Below are 24,815 nucleotides of genomic sequence, written 5' to 3' on the forward strand. Positions count from 1 at the left end.
AGAAATTGAAAGAGTTTGTCACTACTCATCCAGCCTTACAAATGATGCTTAAGGATGGGCTATACACAGAAACATTATTCAATACTATGAAAGAATGTGAAAACAAAAAATTTCCTATTATAAACTACAAAGGGAATCCAAAGCGAACAATAGCAAATTTATGGGAAAATGGCAGGGCCAAGTTATTATTTATCAATAGTAACCTTGAATGTAAAGAGCCTAAATTCTCAAAAGATAGAGAGGCTGGCATGGTGGGTAGTAGGATAAGCTTCTGCCTGCAGCACCAGCATTCCATATAGGTGCTGGTTTGTATTCCAGCTGCTCCTCTTCCAATCCAGCTCTCTGCTTATAGCCTGAGAAAGCAGTAGAAGATGGCCCACATGCTTGGGCTCCTGCACCCATATGGGAGATCCTAAAGAAGCTCCTGGCTCCTGACTTCAGCCTGGCCTGACCCTGGACGTTGCAGCCACTTGGGGCGTGAACCAGCAGATACAAGACCTGTCTCTCCATCTCCTCACCTCAACCTTTCCTTCCCCTTCAGGTTAAGTCCATGGATATGAATTTATGTTACATTTCTCCAGGAATAGACAATAAAATATTCACATAAACATTATACTCTGAAATTCAGTCATACAAATATATCCACTTTTCCTATCATTTTTTCACTTAGACAATCTTAAAGAGTTCTTATTTAAGTCCAAATAGACTTAGCATATTCTTTTATTATTGCTTGCTTTTTAATTTTTTAAACCCTCTTCATTTATTGATTTGAAAGTGCAGAGAGAAAGACAGAGACAGACACAGACAGAGAGACAGACAAGAAGGGTGGTAACTCTCCCATCTTCTTGTCCACTCCCCACATTCCTACAGTAGCTGGGGCTCTGCTAGACCAAATGCAGGGCCTGGAACTCAGCCTAGCACTTCAAGGACCCCACTGCATAAGCCATCACCTGTTTCGTCTGGGGGTACACAGGAGCAAGAAGCTTGAATCAGGAGCAAATGTGGAATGAGTGTGTCAAGCAGCCGCTGAACTGCCACACCAAATGCACATTCTCTCTTTTTTATTGTTTTTATTTATGCCCCCTTTCATTTTAGTGACAGTAGAGTATCCCTTTGAAAGAATATACAGGATTTAACTTTTTATTATACAACAGAGACATTAAAGTCCTCTCAGAGTAGTCAGAAAGTGCTTTGGCATTACAATGACACTGCAACCAACAGACTATTACATATGCCACTTCAGCTTGGTATACAGATCTTTAAGAGAAATTCTCAAATGTGCAATTGGTAATTCAAGTACATACATTTTACTTTTTGATGTATAATTATGACTATTGACATTCACATTAAGAAATATGTGACTCTCATATTTCCCAAAACCCTTCCTTGTTAACTGCTGTCAGATATTTTTTTCTTGCCCTTCCTAGAGGTAAAAGGCACACCACACAATTTTACTTTGCACACCTTTTATTGTCATCTAGTTTCAAATTTTTCACAATTTCAGCTATTTAAACAAAAATGTGGTTGTAGCTCTACTCTCGCTGATGTACAAGGACTCATCACAACTTAAATAACCTCTCTAATGTGTAATACAAATTGCACATCTTTTCTTCATCTTGCCATGGCTTTTGGCTTCACTCAAATTATTTTTATGAATAATTTCAAATTTTGTTCCCATTTCTTCACAATAATTAATTCAATAAAAATTCAGTTTGGTCTTCTGTGGACTCCAATACCTGATATTCTTTAAAAACTGCATTTCATTTTTAAATTTCCTTGAAAGAAACTACTATGACAATTTTTAAATGAACAACATTATTAGGCTATTAAAACAAAAGAAGTCCAATTTTATATTTTCATTCCCAGAAAAATCAGTCTTTAGATTTTGAACCAAGAAATTTCAAAGGCAAACCAAATAACTTAGCAGGCCCAGGTAGTACCAGGGTGAATATGGTACCCAACGCATCAAGGAAACCTGTAAACCATGAGGATCCTCGGTTTTTAGTTGCTTCAATTTCTTTATTTAGCTCTCTTATCTGGTTATTTAACTCCTCAGCATTTTTTCTAAATCCTTCTGTAAGCATTTCTTCTTGGACCTATAAAATGGAAAGAATCCACACTTCAAAATCCCTGTTATTAGAAGTTAATATTTGTATTTCATGATGTCAGCAGTTAAGCATGTACATCTATTTTTCTACTATGTTAGAGTATTTTTAGAGGAATTTGTCCAATATACCCAGAAGTTTTGGCTTGAATAGTGGGAAAATCCATGGTTATATTTTGTGAAATTTTCTTACCACCATTTTCCCTAGGGTGGTGGGATTGTGTTACAGCCCATAGAAAGCCCATTGGGAAGGAATGTGGGTTAAATTCTAATTAACTCCCATTTCCACTGAGGTGGCACAGCTGAGCTCATCTGGCACATAGCAGGAGTTGCTGGTACTGACCGAGCACCACGCTGGGACAAAGAATGTATGACACTCTAATCGTGCAGGAGGAATCCGGCAGGTCCAAAACAAATGGAGCAGATTCACAGCTTTCAGTGTTCTCTTATCAGGTCAAGTCTGAGCCTTTCAGACCAGCTATATTTGTTTTAAGTCTCTTTGAGAGTTCTGCAGAAATCTTAACCACTAGTGGACTAAGATCCCCTAGAAATGGGGCTGAAGGAGAGCATCTCTTACCGGCCCCAAACCCAGGAGAATGTCATTTGTGCCTCCAAAGTACAACACTCCAGAAGTGGCTGGAGACTCCTAGATTTCCATGCTTCAGGGGGACCCAGGTGTATTTGAGGTTGCAGTGGGACAATTGTCTTTTAGGTTCCCTCTGGGATGACACCTGTGCTTGACATGGGGTCCCGCCCTTCCCAGGATCCAGAACACTGTCCCCCGGGCACCGCCCAGCCCCAAGACTCACCTTCAGCTTGTGCTCCAGCATCCTCTCCTGCTCTCTGAGGAGGTCCTCCCTTTCCTGCTCCATCTTCTCCTTCAGTTGAGCGATGTTCTCCTGGAAGCTTCTCTCTTGAGCCTCCATCTTTTGCTGCATCTCCTGCTCCCTCTGTCTTAGCACTTCCCGTTCCTTCTCAGCGGCCTCCCTCTTGGCCTCCTCAGCTGTTTCACAAACATTAACAAGGGAAGAAAAACCGTTGAGTTCAAGAGCAGGCGGCTTTGACAGCAATGCTATTTCCCCTGAAACAGCAAGAGCGTGTTTCAGAATGTGCCAGAAAGGCACTGACAGGCTTGGTGTGCAGCCCAACAGCCCTTGTTATGTTCAAGTCTAGCGGAGTACATGCTCCACAGTCAGAGGAAGCCTCTTGCTTCAGAAAAGCCACCCTGTCCAATCTATAAGAGGGCATCGTAGGAATCTCCCCGCCCCGCCCCACCGTCCTGTGAGCTGAGCCCGGCCCCGTACCTGCTAGGGCCTTCTCTCCATCAGAGAGAGCTTTGTCTGCCTGCAGGATGGAGTTCTCTGCTGCTGCCTGAGACTCCAGGAACCTCTGGAGCACCTCAGTTGCCTGGAGAAACAAGGAGTAAAAATACTTTAGACAGCAAGTATCTAAGTCTTCTGATGTGGAAATTATTGTTAATAAAAGTACAAATCTGACCCTGTGAATCCTGCATCTTCATTGGTCATAGCAGAAACTCCAAGCTCTTTGGTGAGGCAAGAACTTCCTCTAGGGCAACTTTCTTCCTGGCTCTGCAGTCTCCATTCCCAGCAATGCTGCCCACCACCCCCAACCCCACTCCGAGGTCAGAGCCAACGAGATTTACGTGCAGTTTACAGACACGTGTCCACTTGGTTTGCAAGATTTGCACATTGGTTTTCCTCTGCCTGGATGCTCTTCTACCCTTTCTTATCTAGGATAACATCCATGGATACTTCAATATATGATTCTTACCTCCTCCAACAGGAAGATTTTCTAAGCTGCCTTCTGAGGTTTTTCTCTGAGGTTGTATTGTGGTATAATGGACAAATAACAACTGTGTATGTTTAAGATATAAACAAAGGATGTTTTGATGTATGTGTGCATGCATCATGAGGTTCTTTATATTAGGCTAATTAATATCTATAACCTCATATACCTTTTGTTTTTATGAGGTGAGTATACTTGAGATCTCTCTTAGCAAATTGCAAGTGTATAATATGGCAGTTTAACTGCTATCACCCTCATGTACTGTAGATATACAGAACTTATTCATCTCATAGCTGAATGTTTGTAATTGTCGACCGAAATGATAACATTCCCTTTGCTCTCTGTTAATATGAGCCCAACCTCTCTTTTTTCTTGAGTATAAAAGAAAATCATGAGGTTAAAAAAAATCAGGGTTAAAGCCCTGGCCTGAAGCACCGGCATACCATATGGGTGCTGGCTCTAGTCCCTGCTGCTCCTCTTCTGATCCAGCTCTCTGCTATGGCCTGGGAAAGCAGCAGAAGATGGCCCAAGTCCTTGGCCCCTGCACCTGCATGGGAGACCTGGAAGAAGCTCCTGGCTCCTGGCTTTGGCTCAGCGCAGCTCCAGCCATTGAGACCAACTGGGGAGTGAACCATCAGATGTAAGACCTCTCTCTCTGCCTCTCCTCTCTGTGTAACTCTGACTCTCAAATAAATAAGTAAATCTTAAAAAAAAAAAAAAAAAAAAAAAAAGCTGGCCGGCGCCCTGGCTCACTTGGCTAATCCTCCGCCTGTAGTGCCGGCACCCAGGGTTCTAGTCCCGGTTGGGGTGCTGGATTCTGTCCCGGTTGCTCCTCTTCCAGTCCAGCTCTCTGCTGTGGCCCGGGAGTGCAGCGGAGGATGTCCCAAGTGCTTGGGCCCTGCACCCGCATAGGAGACCAGGAAGAAGCACCTGGCTCCTGGCTTGGGCTCAGCGCAGCACGCCGGCCATGGCGGCCATTTGAGGGGTGAATCAACGGAAGGAAGACCTTTCTCTGTCTCACTGTCTCTCTGTCTAACTCTGCCAGTCAAAACAAACAAACAAAAAAAAAAAAAAAAACAAAAAAAAAAACAAAGTCATGTAGCATTTGTTTTTTTGTCTGCCTATTTCATTAGCATAATATTCCCCATGTTCATTCACATTGTCAGGATTTCTCTCTTTTTAAAACTGCATAGAACTCCTATAAAGGTATGTGTTAGCATGTGTGTAAACATACATAATAGTTCCTCCATCTCTTCATCCACTGCTGAGAGGTTAGGCTGTTTCCCTGTCTTGGTTGTTGTGAATGATGCTGTATTGGACATAAGAATATAAATAGCTTTTCAAGTTGCTGTTTTTATTACTTTTGGAAATATAAGACCACTAAAAGCTATTAAAACTAATAAAAAATTTTTGATGAATATGTAGGATATAAAATCAACATAAAATAATCCACAGCACTAACTGCTAAGGATTTGAAAAAGAAATCAAGGAAACAATCCTACTTACAATAGCATCAAAAAATAAAATCCTTAAGAATAAATTTACCAAGGACGTGAAAATCTATGCTCTGTAAGATTAACTCAGTGATGAAAAGAAATTAGAGAGATGAAACAAATGGAGCTATTTCTAAAATTCATTGCTTAGAGGAATTAATGCTGCTAAAACGCTCGTGCCACTGAAAGTGCCACACAGCTTCAGTGCAATTTCTATCAAAGTGACAATGACAGCTTTTACGGAAATAAAAAAAAAAATGTATACAGAGCAGCTGAAACAGCCACGAACCACAAAAACAACGCTGCAGATACCGCACTTCCTGAATTGTGCCAGAGGCCTCTGTCTTTCCATTAGACGTGTTTCTAACTGACAAGATTCAAGCTGTGGTAGAAACCTTCCCAAGGGCAGAAATAGGAAAAGGGAGGCTTCTGTCCTGGGAGTGGAATGTGGCTGTTATCTGCTTGCCTGTGAAAGCTTCAGCTGCAGGCCCTGTCTGCTTCCATGTAACCAGTCAGGTTCTGCTTGTTCCTACAGAGCGATGATGTTAACTCTTGCCAGACAGCAGATGGCTCAGACTGTGTGTAAAAATATATATCTTCAGTTACTATGTTCCTATGTGCAGTACTGTATCAGTCCTGAGGCTAATACACTAGCATATCCAATCAAATGTGTACATGTAACCATATAAGGGAGAAAGAGAGGCTAAGACCAAATATTGGGAAAAACTCTTTGTTCTGGGCTCAGGATCTTGAATAAGAAATTCCACCTGTGCTTTATGCTGTCATAATAAAAGACTACTTCCAGTTAAGAGGCCTTCCTGTCTTGCCTCAGTACACAAATCCTGCTACAGAATCTCAGGTCTACAGCAAAGCTAGGGTGGTTTTTGTTTGTTTGTTTGTTTGTTTATTTTTTTTATTATTATTTATTTGACAGAGTTGGACAGAGAGAGAGAGAGGTCTTCCTTCCGTTGGTTCACCCCCCAAATGGCCGCCACGGCCAGCACTGTGCTGATCCAAAGCCAGGAGCCAGGTGCTTCTTCCTGGTCTCCCATGTGGGTGCAGGGGCCCGAGCACCTGGGCCATCCTCCTCTGCATTCCCAGGCTACAGCAGAGAGCTGGACTGGAATGGGAGCAACCAGGACTAGAACCCGGTGCCCATATGGGATGCCGGCACCGCAGGCGGAGGATTAACCAAGTGAGCCACAGCACTGGCCCCCAAGGGTAGTTTTGATATTGGTATTAAAACATATACATAGACTAGTGGAACAAATAGAGAGTCAAGAAAAAAAGCCCATGTTTTTATGATCAAATAGCTTGAATAATGTTCAGGAAGACACATCAAGGAAAAATATTCTCTTCAAGAAATGGTGCTGGGAAACCTGGATACACAAAAGAATGAGATTGACCCCTAATTCGACATCATGTGCAAAAATCAACTAAATATTAATGACCTGAAAGTGTATAATTCCTAGAAGAAAAAATAAGAATAGATCTATGACATTAGCCCTGACAATGATTTTTTGGCTTTGATACTAAAAGCACAAGCAGAAAAACAAAAGAAACAACCGGGCTATGTCAAACTAGAAAGTTTCTGCTCATCTAAAGAAGCAATCAGCAAAATTAAAAGGCCACATACAGAATGAGAGACCACATTGGCAAACCATATATTTCATAAGAGGTTAGTATTCAGCTTATATAATAAGTCACACAAAATAAATAAGGAAAAAATGATCTGAATTTAAAATGGACAAAGTAGTTTTTATAGACATTTCTTAAAAGGAGACATTCAAATGACTAACCAGTATATAAAAACATGTTAAATGTCACTAATCATCTGGGAAATAAAAATCAAACCATAATGAGATATCAGTTCACACCTGTAGGAATGGCTATTATTCGGGGCCAGCATTGTGCCACAGTTGAGCCGTTTGCAACCTTGGCATCTCCTATCAGGGCAAGTCCCAGCTGCTCTGCTTCCAATACAGCTACCTTAAAAAGTGCCTGGGAAAGCAGCAGAAGATGGCCCCAGCGCCTGGGCCCCTGCCACTCATATGGGAGACTGGGATGGAGGTTCCCAGTTTCAGCACGGACCTCCCTGGGTTTACAGCCACCTTGGGGGTGAAGCAGTGGACAGAAGATCTCTCCCCCCACCTCGCTCCATCACTCTGCAATTCAAACAAATACAAATAAATCTTGAAAACAATGGCTATAATCCATGATTCAATTTGTAAAACTGCTGGCAAGAATGTTGAGAGAAGTGAACCCTTGTACAACCGTTGGTGGGATCCATGTGAAGCTCCCACAAAAGGAAACAAATGAGATTCTAATGATCACATACATGGAGCATCCTGGTCAGCCCTGCTACCAGCCAAGGGTTTCTCTAAAGGTAACTCAGTAGCTTCTCTGTGCATCACATTCCCCAATTCTATAATGGGAAATACGTTAGTACTTAATTTAAAGTATTCTGAAAATTAAATTGGTATTCAATAAAATAATCTGAAACCATGCCCAGGATTAGGAGTGAATGTGCAGACTGTTAGCCATGAAGGTCACCATTATCAGCGTTATTATTACCAGTGCATACCAGTATGACAGCTGTATCTTTCACAATACCCAAATCACTAAGAATTTGTCCACCTCAGGTGAAATCACAGGCATACTGAGAAACATTTTATGTATCCAGAACAAAAACTATTCTTTTGTTTGATAAATAAAATAAATACTGTCGCACCTGGATGCATGATTCCAGATCCACTTCTGAGGAAAACTATTTACAATTTATCTAGGAATATCTAATTATATATGGAATAAAGAAACCTATAGCATCAAAATATTACTGCATTATTCTGTCATAAGTCTGTTTTCTATAATTCTAACAAAATCTTTGAGTTTGGGCTACTTTATAAGAGGTTTAAGTCGCACTCTGGAGGTTCAAGGGCACAACACCTGCTTGAACATGGCTCTGGCCAAGATGGCTCAGGTTCTCACAGAGAATGGCATCCCAATGGAACATGTAAAATGGAGAGATCATATTACCAGATAGGAAGCCAGAGAGTGATTCAGGGACCTTCCTGGCTTTTAAAACAACTTGATCACACAAGAACCAACTCAGTGTCCCGCAAGAACTACTACTTTAATTAACCTCCTCTGAAGGCAGCCCTCAAAGACCTAAGAACCTCGCGCTAGGCCCCACCTCCCAAAGGTCTCATCACCTCTCACATGGGCACACCGAAGATGAAGCCCCCAGCACATCAACCACTGGAGGACAAAGCACATCCAAACCACGGATACCGACAGTCCCTGCTCGCTGTCCTCAGATGAATCCGTGGTCCTCACTTTCAGAAGGAGCAACCAAGACCCCGCCTCCATTATGCTGACCCACCCTACCCACCACCCCATTCCTCACCTTCACTCCCTTCCTGGGCACCAGCTCATACTCCTCTTCAACCTTTTTCCTTGCTTCTAAGTAGAGACGGTGGCCTCCAGGCGCAGAGAAAACCCCTCTTGAAATACTTTCCATCAGGGACGCTGAGAGCCGTTTAAGCTCAGCCTGGCAGTATTTGACAGAGGCCTCTTCATTCTGCAGTAGGAACTCTTCCTTCATCTTCTCTATGGTTTCCTGCCAGGGAACCATAAGGACAAACATTAGAAAGAAACTGTTACTGGGAGAAGCACGAGGATGGCCACAGAGTGGACAAGGACATGGAGTGGACCAGTAGTCCGGAGCCTTGTTTCAGTGCCACTTCTGATCATTGTCTGTTTAACCTTTGCAAAGTCTTAATTCTCTAGGGGACAGTCTCCATACCGTAAAACACAGGTCAGAAGACCTGAGCTCTGGGGTTCTTTACTATACAATATGATTCACAGGGACTTAGTCACCAAGACTGAACAAAAGAAAGTTGTTACTTGGCGCAAATTAAAATGTCCTCAGAGCACATGGATTGTTACAGACAGAAATATGAATATATAGGAATACATGGAAATGGAATCTAATTGGTTAAATATATTTTGAACCAATTTATGAAAATTTTATGAATTCCTTTGATGATGGCTCAAACTATGAATACATAAGAACCAAGTTTTTTGTTTGACCTTGAAAGTTGCAATCCATCTGGGTTTCCTTAATACAAACTGAGAGATATTTGTTGCTTATAGAGTTCAGGCCTAGACAGATGAATAGATACATTTTCTATGAAGGTGCCTATGCTCAGCAGAATTATGATTTCCTATAAGACTTTTCTCCTCTTGGTGTGCATCCTGTGCATAGTCCCTAAGCCTGAGAACATGATGGGTATTTTCCTTGATTAGATCACATAATACAGCACAAGTTGCCTTTACAATGGAAAATACTCTATCTCCTACTATCCAGTCACATGAGCCCTTGAAAAGCCCTTTTTTGACATCAGCCTCTTTAGCTGATGTCAGAAAAGGAAACCAGAGAAATTAGGAACAGGAGAAGGATTTGATGCAACATTCCTAGCTTAAAGATAGAGGGGTCCCCTGCCCCAAGCCTTCATTTGCAGACCAAGCTCATTGGACACCTCCTTCCAGTCTGTCTACAATGAGCAGAGGACACAGACACCCTGATATGGAAGACTCACCTACAGACTGTGTGACAGTAATGCATGCTGTTTTTAGCTACTAAACTCATGAGAACTCATTTTGTAGTACCAAAAGATAAAGTGTCCTTTCTTTAGAAAATGGGTAAAGGAGGCCCACAGAGTTCCTTTAGTCTCAAGAATCCAGATAACTTCTACTACGGTTGGGAGATGATCATGAGGTCATAAGATATCTTTCTAGAAAAGACAGATGAGGAAGGATAAACGCTAAGATAGGTACCGCAAGTTTCTTCTGGAATTTCTGGTTATCATCCTTGAAGGAGTGCTCCATGAAAATTTCAATGGCTTCCCTCTCACAGGCTGCGTGCAAGTCCAGCAGCTCCTGGAGCGTGTCTGTGGGGAACCTCACTCGCTGGGCCACTAGTGCCAGGTAGTGCTCGGCTGCCTTCTGCATGGCTGCAGCATTCTCACGCTCAGCCAGAGTCGTCACTGCGTTCTCCAAGCAAGGGACGGCTCCGCTGTTGATGGCATCTACGTACATCTCCACCAGACGGCCCAGCCCTGATTAACGCATAATGTTTAGAAAGTAAGTAGATAGTTCTCTTTCATTGCTTTCACAGGAATTAAGAATCAGCATTCTAAAAAAATCACAAAAATTCTATTTATCTTGAAGTTTTATTTCTTCCTGCTGCTCCTACTCCTTCTCCCTTTTCTTCTAATTCTCCCACTCCTTCTTTTCCTTGCACTCTTCCTTTCTAATCTTGTTCTGTGAATCCTTCTTGTACAATAACATGTGTGTTATTGCTATTCACCCTTTCTATTATGGTTCTCAAATTCACCAAAATTCAAAATTAAATACTTGATTATAAGGAATATCATTTAGAGTTTCCTAGAAAAGTACTTTTGCATTTTAATAAAATAAAAATTTATTAAACTAGGAAAGGAAATTACATAATTTGCAAGACTTCCTTCCAAATAAAATGCTAATTCTTTGATAAAAAAATTCTCGGAAGTTAGCATCCTACCTTGTAGCATATTGAACCAAACATGACCTGATAATCATAGCATGAGGACTGTGTGACTGACTTGGTCACATGTCGATGAAGCCAGCCTGGTATGTAAGATTAGTTTTAATTTTTGTTTTTCAAACTCTTGATGAGTTTGCATTGGACTCATGGATTATTGTTTATGTTCTGATTGGTATTAATTTCTGGTATTAATTTTTTGCTTCTTCACCAAGGAATTCTTATCCTATAGGACTTCTCACGTGCAGATTTGCTTCTGTAATAGATTTTTATGCTTCCATCGATCTTGGGTTCGTTTCATGAGATAATTGAAGCCTCGGTAATCCACCATTTGGGGAAAATTTAACTAAACAACATCATTTGTAGGTGTGGTAGGAGCATCTCCTTCTCTATATTCTTATACAGAAGCAAACGAAATGATTGACAAGCCCACAGAAGAATCACAGCTTCATCACACACACTGAACCACAGGGAGACATGTTTTGAGACAAAAGAAACTCACGATTTCCAGTGACAATGATTCCCTGTCTCAGGGTCTTGGTCTTCCCATGTGTGAAGATGTAAGAGCAGAATTTTTTTGACTGCACCTTGAAATTTAATTCCAGTTGGTCTTCTGGCACTTCTTCTATACAGATTAATAAATTTTTATCACTTGTGGGCCGGTCAAAGACAAAGCACTTCCGTTTTGGAAAGAAATACCTGATACATGTTCTAGGCTTGTTGGAATTCTCGATTCTGGGGTTCTTTCCTGTAGAATTATAAAAAGAGCACTCATTGAAGAGACAGCTTACAGACAAAGGGGCTGAGGACCTCTAAAGGAATTTTTGCATTACTGCAGCCCCTGTGCCTGGAAATTTTCCTTTATCCCATCCTGAAAAGCAGCCTTAGGCTAACTGACCCAAAGCATTGGGAATCCGTTATTGTACAGAACTGGTGGTGAAGGAAATACTCTGGAGAGGAATGGGAGGCATTCACTGTGAGTAAAGAAACCTATCATGGATCCTTGGCCCTTGTATTGTGGTAGGTAGAGTGACTACATTTTAAAATTATTTATTTATTTATTTATTTGTTTATTTATTTTAAAAGTCTGAGTTACCAAGAGAGAGGGAGAGACACAGAGAGAGAAATCTTCCATCCACTGGTTCATTCCCCAGATGGCCACAATGGCCAGTGCTGAGCCAGGCCAAAGCTAGGAGCCAAGAGTTTCATTTGGGTCTCCCATGTGGATGGCAGGGGCCAAACACTTGGACCATCTTTGTCTGCTGTTCTCAGGCCATTAGCAGGAGCTGCACTGGAAGTGGAGCAGCCAGGACATGAACAGGTGCCCATATGGGATGCCAGCATGGAAGGTGATGACTTTATCCACTACACCAAAAAGCTGGCCCCATAGTGACTATTTTAAAATGTTTTCAAATAATTGATTATAAAAATTCTCAGAAATACATTCCTGGTATTGCAGTCTTATGTTAGAATTGAAACATAGACTTTAAAAACTTGTTAGAAATAAAGATGAGATGTTTCTGAAAAAATAGCATGAGAACAGATAAAATTCAAGTCACTATTATGTTTATAGACTACTTCAGCAGTAAACTTCAAAGTAAAGTTAGTCTAAATATAATTGGGGGATCTCATTACTTTTCAAAGGCAGTTTATATTGGACTGGGTAGTATCTTGATGAGGGATTCCAAGGCATATACTTTGTTCAAAATAACTGCCAGAGCCGGCGCTATGGCACAGTGGGTTAAAGCCCCTGCCTGAAGCACCAGAATCCCATATGGGCACCAGCTGGAGTCCCAGCTGCTCCACTTTCAATCAAGCCCCCTGCTAATGCACCTGGGAAAACAACAGAGGATGGCACAAGTCCTTGGGCCCCTGCATTCATGTGGGAGACCCAGAAGAAGCTCCTGGCTCCTGACTTCGGATCAGCTCAGCTCCAGCCCTTGCAGCCATTTGGGGAGTGAACCAGCGGGTGGACAATATTTCTCTCTCTCTCTCTCGCTCTCGCTCTGTCTCTCTCTCTCTCCGTATTTCTGTAACTCTTTCAAATAAATAAAATAAACCTTTAAAAAAGTAACTGCCTATTGAAAGAATGAATAAAATAATTAACTAAATGTATGGCCCCTCTAACTGCCACTTCTCTACTCTTCTAAATGGAATGTAATAAAATTGCAATACTAAAATAATAAGACATTGCCTAAGGCTGGAGGGTGAACATAGTGTTATGAAAAAGACCAGTTGAAGGATTCAACCATAGTGCTGGAGGCACACAGCAGCAATTTCCCCCTTTACTACTGAGATATAAAAATGCTCCTATGAAGAATGGAACAGTCAGGATAATAAAGCAAATCAAGTGAAATTTATTTTAAGAATTAGGTCATTTTTTTCAAGTGATTCTGCATTTACTAATTGAGTTGTTTTTCTCAAAATAGAGTAAGAGAAATGCTTAAATTTATTAAGTAACACAAATAGTTGAGTCTCAGGAGTGATAGCATTGATGGTAATGTTAGGGTCTGAAAATGCCCACTGCCCGAGGAACGACTCCAAGAGACTTTCTCTCATGCAACCAGAAAAGGGTTAAAGATTTATTGATCCAACATGTTGGGGCTCTCTGAACATACAAGAACAGAGGAGCCTCGAGGAACTAAAGTATAGGGTTTATAAAGGCAAAAACCGCAAAATCGGGAGAGGGGAGAGAATACACGGTTGCTAAATGGTTTCTAAAATCTTACAATCAGCAATTATGATCTTAAGACATAGACAAATCACATCTTCATTATTAGCCCAGGTAACCCAGGTACAACCTTTCTACTTTTAAGCTTGAGCAATCATGCTAGGGGGTTTTTGTGCTCTGCCAAGGGTGATGTAGTGCACTGCTATTGTCTGACTATTTGAGATCATAGTTTCAGACCAGAGTCTCACGGTTGGGGGGGGGGGGTGCTTTCCCAGAATGGAGTCTCAAGTGCTCCAAAATGGAGTCCCTACTGTCAAGGTGCTACTTCACTCTGTCTTATTTTCACAGCTGCACCAGGAAGGTTTAAACCTGTAAGCTTAAGCTTAACTTTTTACACCTACACATATACAATTTTAACTCTTCAGTAATCCTCACTTTTTTTCATTGTATTGATTGGCCTAAAATTGTTTGATACAACATTTAGCTCTGAATTTCCTCACCAACAAATTCATGAAATCTGTTCTCTTTTATTAATAAATTTATAAATTAAAAAACTCCTCACCAAGTGTAAATCTCAAATTCTGAAAATTTTCAGTAATAATTGCTAAAATCATGACCACCAATCACCAGTCACCATGAGCATGGGCCTTAATCCAGGCCCAAATAAATATTCATTTCAAATGCTATAGGACAGTGCTCTGTTGATCTCCCCCTTGCTACTGAACTCGTCATCCCCAGAGTACATTCTGATACCTGGAATCAGCTTCAAGGCATTCTCAAGGTACTCATCTTCCGTGATGGGCTGTCCATTTAACTTCAGCTCCAGGGTGAAATCCCGTACAGCCCAAATGAAGTCTGGAAAGAAGCTCACAAACTCTGTGGAGTCCTCTACTTCATGAGACGTTGGGGAAGATTTTGCCCTGATTAACTCTGTTAGTTCAGTTACGTAGCTGGGATCTTAGTTAAGGGAAAAGATCCTGCTATAAATTCCAGATCTCATTGGAAAGCAAGTTGGGGGGCTGGCACTGTGGTGCAGCAGGTTAAAGCCCCGCCCTGCAGCATCCCATATAGGCAACAGTTCAAGTCCCAGCTGTGGGGAGCAATTCGGACTATACTGTTACTGGAATTAAGATTTATTCTATGCATCTGCTCTCCCACAATATGGCGCTGGGAGAGAAGTAAACAGCTTCTACCCAGCTGCCTCTCACCAACTTGACAAGCTGCAGGAGCTGCTCCTGATTGGAGGAGAGCGGCGTGCTCGGCGTGTGGGCAGCCGAGTTGGGATTGGTGGAGAGGACTATATAGGAGGAGAGAGACGGCATAGTGGTGTGGGTTGGTTGGAGAGTGCGTTGGAGAGTTCGCGGGGAAGTTCGTTACTTCGTTCTTTCTCATTTCTCTCTACTCATTCTTGCTTTGGGAGTTTGCTGTTTACTTATTCTTACTTTACTATAGAAAGGACTTGTAAAAAAAAAAAAAAAAAAAAAAAAAAAAAAAAAAGGGAAACAACAAGCGCCCGGTCCGGTGCGGCTCCTCCGCGTGCGGAGGAGCAGCAAGTGGTGCCGTGACTCGGATAGGAAACCTAGGAGGGAAAGACCGGGAAGAAGTGGGAAATTACTGGAGAGAGAGACTAGCAAAGAGCCTAGGGGAAGGCCGGACGGAAAGAGTGCCAGTGAAAAGCTAGTTAAAACCTAGGAAAAAAGCCGCGGGGGAAGAAAATTAGAAGCTAGGAAGGAGGTATTAACTGGGAACGTCTGGGAGACTCAGTCTTCCATTGTGCCCACTGCTCCAACATGTCACAGACGGTACAGACAATGGAGTTCTTTGGCTACTCTTTGCCCACTGGCTACCTCTTCCTCCTGCTGGGCACCATCCTCTGTTTCTCCCTAAAGATCATCTATGGGCTAAATATGGTTTCTCTCTCTCTCTCTTCCTACTCCCCACCTCCTCGCAGCTTTTCCTCTAAGCAAGGGAAACGAGGGGGGAGGAAAATTCATGCATTCGTAAGAGCAATCGTAGAGACGTCCCCCTGGTTTCCACAGCAGTGGAGGCAGGTGGGACGGAAAATGCGCGAGGCTGGGGAACCAATAGAAATGCTGAAGCTGTGGCAACTCGTTGATCAGGTGCTTCAGAACCCCACGGAAGGGATCGAGTTGTTGCTTAATGAGGGGAGTGAAATGCAGGAAGAATTATGGCAGGGCAGCCAGGCGAGCAACTATTGTAACGAACAAGTGAGAAGAAAATCAAAGAAGGATTTAGAGAGCCAGGAAGCTTATGGGGGGGAGAAGGAAGCTGAGGAGGGAACCTCGCCCCCGAGAGAGATGCCTGGCCATACAAGACTGGCAAATTCAACCATAAAGGATGAATCACCACCCCGGTATCGCCCATTGGTACTACCAAAGTTTCCTCCTGTAAAGAAAAGCCCCTTTTTTCCCCATGAGATTGAAGAAGAGTGGGAGGAAGAAGGAGTGATGGAGGGAGTAGGTATGCAGGAGGAGCTAGAAAGGCCAAGAACCGAAAACAAGCAAAGGGGAGCTGTTTATAGAAAACCTGCTTGGGAGCAGTACCAGGAACCAGGCCAGGTGTTTCCTGTAATTCAGGATCCACAGGGAAACAGGGGATGGACGCCTCTTGACCATAAATTACTTAAAGAGTTGCAGCAATCAGTACAATTGTATGGGCCCCATGCAAGTTACACTCAGGCAATCCTTGATAACATCGGGCAGCAAGGCCTAATACCTGAGGATTGGAGAAACTTAGTAAAGGCGGTGTTAGGCGGGGGTGACTTCCTCTTGTGGTTAGCTGCCTATAAAGAATTTGCGCGAGAATATTCAAAGCAGAACTATCAAACAGGGAATCAAGCATGGGATGAGGAAATGTTAAATGGAGAAGGGCGATTTGCCTGTCCCGATGAGCAGGCCCGATTACCAACAGCTGTCCTCTTACAGGTGAGAGAGATAGCAAGAAGAGCCTGGAAGGTGATACCCAGAAAAGGAGAAGTAAGACACAGCCTAACTAAGATAGTACAGGGCCCTACCGAACCTTACGCTGATTTCGTGAACCGATTAATGGAAGCAGCAGGAAACATTTTCGAAACCGTGGAAGAAGCAATGCCCTTAGTCAAAAGATTGGCGTATGAACAGGCCAATAAAACATGTCGGGAAGCTCTTAGACCATGGCAGCATAAGGACATCCCTACCTTTTTGAAAATCTGTAGGGATGTCATGGATGATGTAGTTTCTGGATCACATGCTGCAGTAGCAGTAACCCGACAATTTAGACAGAACATGAGGGGACGTATATGCTTTAGATGTGGTCGAGAAGGGCATCTAATGAGGGAATGTAGGGCCAGATTTCCAGCCCGAGATCGGCAGGGCATAGAGAACTCGAGAAGACCAGGCCTTTGCCCACGCTGTAGAAGAGGAAATCATTGGGTCAGTGAATGTTACTTTAAAATAAACAGCGCAGGCAATCCCCAGAGGATGCCAAACGAGCCGGGCCCCATAAGAAGATCAGGTGTATATGGTCAACAGCAAAAAAACGGAATGTGGGCCCCTGCACCCCGGGGCCAAAACAATCGGTGGGTGCCACGGTCCCAAAACCAAATATTTACCGCGCAGAGTTACGAGCCACCGAATATTCGGTACTGACACCTCAAATGGGGCCACAAGCCATAGAGGTGAGGGCAGAAGCAATTTCAGCGGAGCATAACGGACTTGGAATAATCGTAGGAAAAGAAACAAATGCTTTGAGAGGCCTAATGGTCATCACCGGAGTCATTCAGTTACCTTTTGATAAGTTAAAAGTGCTAATACAATCTACAAAGGGTATTATTCAAATCAAACCAGAAGAACCTGTTGCTCAAATACTAATCATGATTGGAGCGCAGGATGTTAATGGACCCCAAGGGGAGAAATTTGCAGCCTTGTCCCTATCTCTAGCAGATCGACCTCTGTGGACCTTAACCATTAGAGGAAAGTCAATTCAGGGCCTGCTAGACACAGGTGCGGATGTAAGTATAATTTCGGAAAATGATTGGCCGAAGTCATGGCCCCTTCAGCCAGGAGATAATACTTTAGTAGGCCTAGGTGCGGCCATGACACCATCAAGGAGTGCTCAGGTGCTTCATTGGCAGGATCAAGAAGGGAACAAGGGAAATGTGCAACCTTATGTTAGTGCACTCCCCATCACATTATGGGGAAGAGACATTTTAGAACAATTGGGACTGACGTTAACAAATGAGGATCAATTGGAGAGTTCTACAGAACGGCGTATTATGTATAAAAAGGGATATCAGGAGAGAGGATTAGGCTCCAGAGAAGGCAGAAGGGACCTAGCCCAGCCCAAAGGCGATTTTAAAAGACAGGACACGGGTTTTTCGTGGGGGCCACTGAGATGCAGCCGCTGCCATTGTCATGGCTGGACAACAAGCCAAAGTGGATACCACAGTGGCCCCTTACCCAGGAAAAGTTGGCTGCGGTAAATGATATAGTATCACAACAATTAGAGGCAGGCCATTTGCAACCATCAACCTCCCCATGGAATACGCCAATATTCGTGATAAAGAAAAAATCAGGGAAATACCGGTTGTTGCATGATTTACGGGCCGTTAATCAGCAGATGCAACCCATGGGGGCATTGCAACCCGGACTCCCGGTGCCTACTATGATCCCAAAGCATTGGCCACTAATAGTACTCGATCTGAAGGACTGCTTTTTTAGCATACCTCTACATGAACAAGACACTCAGAGGTTTGCTTTCACCGTACCTTCCATTAATCATCAAGGTCCCGACAAAAGATATGAATGGAAGGTGCTTCCCCAAGGAATGACCAACAGTCCTGCCATATGCCAGCTATATGTTGACCAGGCAGTAGAGCCGGTTCGACAACAGTGCCCAAAGGTACAAATTTTACACTACATGGATGACTTGTTAATAACGGCCGAAAGTGAAAGTCACCTAATGGAAGCATATAAGCTGCTGCTATTATATTTGGAAAAAGTTGGGTTACAAGTAGCGCCAGAGAAGATACAAAAAGGGGAAGTAGTACAGTACTTAGGACTTAAAGTAACTTCTGAAAAGGTAACCCCATTAGAATTTGAAATTGCAATAGATGGGTTACAGACCCTTAATGACTTCCAAAAATTATGTGGCAATTTAAATTGGTTGAGGCCCTATTGTAAATTAACTACCGAAGATATGATGCCATTATTCAATATTTTAGAAGGAGATGCCCAGCTTGATTCCCCTCGTAGATTGACAATAGAAGCCCGCTTGGCGTTACAGAAAATTGAAAAACAAATTAAAGCAATGCAGATGGAAAGATGTGATCCACAACAAGCCCTAGAAATATTAATTTTTATGGAACAGCTGTATCCCTTCGCAGTCATTTGGCAAGGAGGACCCTTGTTGTTTGTATACCCACATTCACATGCACCGCGTGTACTATACACCCAAGGCATTGCGGTGGCTGATTTAATATTAACAGCAATAAAAAAGGCGACAGAAATGGCGGGGAAGACTCCAAAGCGATGTGTAGTTCCCTTTGCTCAAGAGGCAGTAGAAGCCTTTACAAGGGAATGCTGGCAATGGGCATACATAGTTCTCATTCTACAAATAGAGATTGACAATCACTACCCTCGCCATCCATTTGTTAACTTCTGCACACAGGTTTCAATAAAACGGGTGCAGAAGGTGCGAAGGGATCCAATTCAAGGGGCAGTTACCGTATTTACGGATGGAGCTAAAGGTGGAACAGGAGCAGCTATATTTAACAATCAACGATATTTTGTTTTAACAGCATCCCCTTCTCCACAACATGCAGAATTAGCTATTATCGCAACAGTATTACGCAGAGAGAGCGCACCCATGAATATTTTGTCTGATAGTGCATATGTGGTGAATGCAGTTCAGATGCTCGCTACACAGTGCCTTATTCTTAAATCCTCCTCAGTCTATTCTTATCTAAGTGAAATTCAGGGGTTATTAAATCAAAGAGAGCATGCTATTTACATAGGCCACATAAGAGCTCATTCTAATTTACCTGGCCCACTTACTCGAGGAAACATGATGGCAGATCACTATTCAAGATTCTTGCTTGCATGCACCGCTTTGGAACAAGCTAAAGAATATCACTCTAAATGGCATGTTAACACCCACACTTTAAGTTTTAAATTTAATATTCCCCGCAAGCAAGCAGAAGATATCATTAGATCCTGTGAAAAGTGCGTTGTTACCATAGTTCCAAAGATTCCTGCGGGAGCCAATCCCCGTGGCCTTAAACCAGGACATATCTGGCAGATGGACGTTACACATATCCCCTCTTTTGGGCGACAAAGCTGTGTTCACGTCACTGTAGATACATACTCAGGTGTAATTATGGCCACAGCCATGAATAAAGAAGGAGTACAACAAGTAATCCAACACTGCTTGCAGGCTTTTGCAGCCTGGGGGGTTCCTCATGTGATCAAAACGGATAACGGCCCAGCGTATACATCAAAGCGTTTTGCTGCATTTTTGAAAGAATTCGGAATTTCCCATATTACCGGTATTCCATACAATCCACAGGGGCAAGCTGTGGTAGAACGCGCTCACTTATATTTAAAAAATTTAATAATTAAACAAAAAGGGGGAATAGGGGAAATGGCCACATCCAACAAGGACGTCTTGGCCCTAGCTCTTTATACAATTAATTTTTTGAACAAGAAAAAGAACGGTAAAACACCTGCAGAAATGCATACTCAATCAGTTGATAAGGAATCAATACAGTGGGTAATGTGGAAGGATTTACAGGACAACCAATGGAAAGGCCCGTTCCCCTTACTCAGAAGAGTACGAGGCGCCGTTTGTTTTTTTCCACAGGGTGCGGCACAACCAATATGGACCCCTGAGAGAAGAATTCGGTTGATAAACCTGCCAGCAGAAGATCTAGAAGAAGAAAACTCCATTTGAGGAAGAAAACAATGAATAACCAATCCCTGGGATCTTTGGAATACGGGACATTTTTCAACAAACTCTGAAGTAGCACGACAAACAAGAGTCAATAGCATGAAGATCACACTGAACTTTACACAGGCGCGTATCAACGCCAAAAAATAAAAAGAAAGGGGGATCTGTGGGGAGCAATTCGGACTATACTGTTACTGGAATTAAGATTTATTCTATGCATCTGCTCTCCCACAATATGGCGCTGGGAGAGAAGTAAACAGCTTCTACCCAGCTGCCTCTCACCAACTTGACAAGCTGCAGGAGCTGCTCCTGATTGGAGGAGAGCGGCGTGCTCGGCGTGTGGGCAGCCGAGTTGGGATTGGTGGAGAGGACTATATAGGAGGAGAGAGACGGCATAGTGGTGTGGGTTGGTTGGAGAGTGCGTTGGAGAGTTCGCGGGGAAGTTCGTTACTTCGTTCTTTCTCATTTCTCTCTACTCATTCTTGCTTTGGGAGTTTGCTGTTTACTTATTCTTACTTTACTATAGAAAGGACTTGTAAAAAAAAAAAAAAAAAAAAAAAAGGGAAACAACAAGCGCCCAGTCCGGTGCGGCTCCTCCGCGTGCGGAGGAGCAGCACCAGCTGTTCCACTTCCAATCCAGCTCCTTGTTAATGAGCCTGGGAAAGCAGCAGAGGTAGCCCAAGTCCTTGGGCCCCTGTACCCATATTCTGGGAAAAAGCTCCTCGCTTCTCAAAGAAGCTCCTGGCTCCTGGCTTTGGCCATTGCAGCCATTTGGGGAGTCAACCAGTGGATGGAAGCCCTCTGTGTGTGTGTGTCTTCCTGGCTTCGGATCGGCACAGCTCCAGCCGTTGCAGCCATCTGGGGAGTGAACCAGTGGATGGAAGACCTCTCTCTCTGTCTCTACCTCTCTTTGTAACTCTGTCTTTCAAATAAATAAAATAAATCTTTAAAAAAAATCTGGACAAATATTCCCTTTATTCCTAGGTCCACTCTAATTCAACCAGGAAAATTGAGTCACATAAAGAAGAAACAGTCTCAGCTGCCATGTCCTAAACTCAATGATATACAGCGGCTCTGTTTCTGCAAGGATACTGCAGCTGCTCCAGGGCCTGGTGGTTGATGGTGCCCAGGCTATTGTAGACAAAAGCACTGCTCAGAAGCACAGCCAGGGCAAAGATCCACGAGTCATTCTTGGGGTCCCCCTAGAAAGGACAATAGAGCAAGGGACTTAGACATGTACTCTTCATCCATTCATTGTTTTGGTTGTTCATTCACTCTTTTGTCTGTACTACAGTTGAATAGTTGGGTTAAAAACAAATTTTAAACATAATGCTAAAAATAAAATGTCTTTTGATATGTACAACATGCAGGGCTTAAGTTTGTTTAATGAAAAAAATGAATGACAGTGTCAACATGCATAAAATATTTAATAAAGTATTTAACACATGTCAACTAATAAGTGTACAAATATTCCATTGTAATGTTTTTCTCAATAATGGCTATACTAAGGGTACACATCCTATGCAATTAAGTTCATTAGCTGTTCACTGGGTCAGACCCTGCATTTGTTTTTGTGCATATGAAGTCCCATATGACAATCCCTACCCTCAAGAGGATGATTTTCTAGAGCCACAAACAGACCAACATATAAATGTAAACAAACTTAGAATCCTTGCCATGAGTGGAATCCAAAGTTGTACTCACAAATAATAGTGGAGAGAGGGAGGCCTGTGTATATGAACAATGGTTCTGAATTCAGAGTGAGAAAGGATTCTGTGTGACTGGGGCATGATAGCAGCAAGTAGAGAATAGCTCAGCTTTAAACGGTTGATAGGCAGAAAATGGACTTGTGGACATGAAGGGATCAAGCAGGCAAAGAACCAACAGAAGGCAAGCTAGAACTGTCAGCTCCCAATCACATCAGGGAAGTACAGAATGATCCCACTTATGGAAGCAGTGAGTATACATGCTGGAGTGGAAGAGGAGGATAAATGAGATTCACCTCAAGCTATGAAAGGCTTTACCCTATCACAGTGCAAGTCAAAGGGTCAGCCAGTAGTACCTCTTGCATCACTTAATATTCTGGCATCCTTTGATCCTTAACAAATGTAATTAAATGAATAGAAGGTTGGTGTAAGCCATGATTTATTAAAAAATCAACAGTCTATATTGGTTATACATAGATAATAAATGTCTTTAAAACTAAATTTTTAAGCTCACAATTTCTGTGTGTCCCTCCCATCCTTTTATAGTAAGAGAAACCAAAGATCTATTGTTGCTTCTTTCAATTTATACTCAGACTCATTTATGAAGAGGAAATTTTGATTGAACATGTTTTTTGGATCTTCCTTATGTTTTCAAAGAAGTCAGTGAAGGATTCATCTCCAACGTTCAGAGACTTGGTTTAAAAAACTGTGTAATGATAAACAGTTTTTCTAAAGATGATATAAATAGATTTCATCACCGATTGTCTATTTTCACAATCAGTGCCTCCAACTCCATCAACACCATCAACACCATACACTTCAGTAGAGCCCATTGATCCAATAGAATAGAGCTTTCTCAGGAAGCTCTCCCTAACTCAAATGATCAAATTTGTTTTCCACTTTTTGCACTGGTGGTACTCTGACCAGATTACATTGTAGTCTCTACAACTAGCATCTACCCATTACCCTATTTACAGTTATATCTGTGGTCCTTAGTGCAGTGTCCTGGAACTCACTTGTTCATTCATATTTATTAAATTAAATTATTTATGCCAGCATTAAAAATAATAATATTTCTCCATAATATATCACAATATGAGGTTACTAAAGAAATCTGAGGAAGCAACTTAACTTCATTGCTCATTATTGGATTTGCAGTTTAGAGAATTATGTTAGAGAAGGTGAAGTGATGTGCCAAGTTAAACTGTAAGAGGAAATTGGGAGTAGAGAACATTCTAGGCCTTACCTTTTCCACATCACCCAGGCCCTCAGTGTCCAGGAGGACCAGGGTGTGGTTTGGCTTGGAGGGGTGGGGCACGCACCACATCCAGATGCCTTTGGTTTGAGATTGCACCGTGGAGCCCAGAGGGAAGCCTGAAGAGAAAAGGAATAACAAACCCTGACAGCAGACTGACCAAATGCCCATTAAACCTGCAGCAATGTAAGTGCTGGTCATAAAAGGGGTTACTTCTATTTCACCAATGAAAACTACTTTTATATATATGATTTTCTCAAGAAAAATGCATTCTTTCAAAGACCCAAACTATGCCACATGATAGAATTAATATAAGTCTAATTATTATGCCATTTTATGTGAGACTGAAGAGCTCTCTCACATCCCAGCCTCTCCTAGGGTTCCATCAGTGGGAAGACTCACAGGAGACTGGAAGGCAGGCACGTGTTCCTTCTGCTTCCACCTTGCTGGGCCTCAGCATCCCAGTGGCTCAGTCCTCTCTGTCAGGTCACGCAGCTCCATGCAACAGTTCTGGTCTTCACCGAATCCCAGCATCTACTCTTTGCTTGTCTGCCTAGATGCAGGGGTGGTAATGTCCACCTGGCTGTTGTTACTGCTATTCTATGTGTGCTTTTTCACTCTTATGGGTTCCTTTTACACAGTCTATGCCCTTATAAGTAGTCCCCTCATTGAGCTCTCTTCGCTTATTTTCTGAGCAGGCCATGTGTGTCCTGCCAGAACTTAGACTGATACAATAGATTTTGTGATTTTACTCATCCCATCTCTCCCTCCTCATTTTAACCTTTTGCTTTCTCTTCTTATTTATTTATATTTATTTATTTATTTATTTTTTTTTTTTTTTTGGACAGGCAGAGCGGACAGTGAGAGAGAGAGACAGAGAGAAAGGTCTTCCTTTGCCGTTGGTTCACCCTCCAATGGCCGCCGCAGCCGGCGCGCTGCGGCCGGCGCACCGCGCTGATCCGATGGCAGGAGCCAGGAGCCAGGTGCTTTTCCTGGTCTCCCATGGGGTGCAGGGCCCAAGGACTTGGGCCATCCTCCACTGCACTCCCGGGCCACAGCAGAGAGCTGGCCTGGAAGAGGGGCAACCGGGACAGAATCCGGCGCCCCAACCGGGACTAGAACCAGGTATGCCGGCGCCGCTAGGCGGAGGATTAGCCTAGTGAGCCGCGGCGCCGGCTGCTTTTTCTTCTTAAAGCTAAAGATGAATCCCGTGTTCTGTGCCTCAGGAGGGAGATATAAATTAAGGAAAGG

At 42.8% G+C, this 24,815-nt stretch overlaps 2 protein-coding genes across 3 annotated transcripts in view; both read right to left on the reverse strand.

The window, feature by feature from the left end:
* Positions 1–24,815, reverse strand: part of LOC100347754 (guanylate-binding protein 3) — a 216,319-nt gene that overhangs the window by 186,323 nt on the left and 5,181 nt on the right. The window lies entirely within an intron of this gene.
* The window catches only part of LOC100349005 (guanylate-binding protein 3), a 28,549-nt gene continuing 5,183 nt past the window's right edge, over positions 1,450–24,815 (reverse strand). The window contains exons 3-11 of the mRNA XM_002715512.5: positions 23,556–23,683; positions 21,696–21,805; positions 14,412–14,608; positions 11,490–11,735; positions 10,243–10,523; positions 8,810–9,022; positions 3,409–3,511; positions 2,914–3,107; positions 1,450–2,096 (exon numbers count right to left, since the gene is read on the reverse strand). Of these exons, the coding sequence (XP_002715558.2) occupies positions 1,872–2,096; positions 2,914–3,107; positions 3,409–3,511; positions 8,810–9,022; positions 10,243–10,523; positions 11,490–11,735; positions 14,412–14,608; positions 21,696–21,805; positions 23,556–23,683 (1,697 nt within the window). The 3' untranslated portion in view covers positions 1,450–1,871. The remainder of the gene's footprint in view (positions 2,097–2,913; positions 3,108–3,408; positions 3,512–8,809; positions 9,023–10,242; positions 10,524–11,489; positions 11,736–14,411; positions 14,609–21,695; positions 21,806–23,555; positions 23,684–24,815) is intronic.

Source organism: Oryctolagus cuniculus, chromosome 7 (genome assembly GCF_964237555.1).
Source record: "Oryctolagus cuniculus chromosome 7, mOryCun1.1, whole genome shotgun sequence".
In the NCBI taxonomy this organism is placed as follows: Eukaryota; Metazoa; Chordata; class Mammalia; order Lagomorpha; family Leporidae; genus Oryctolagus; species Oryctolagus cuniculus.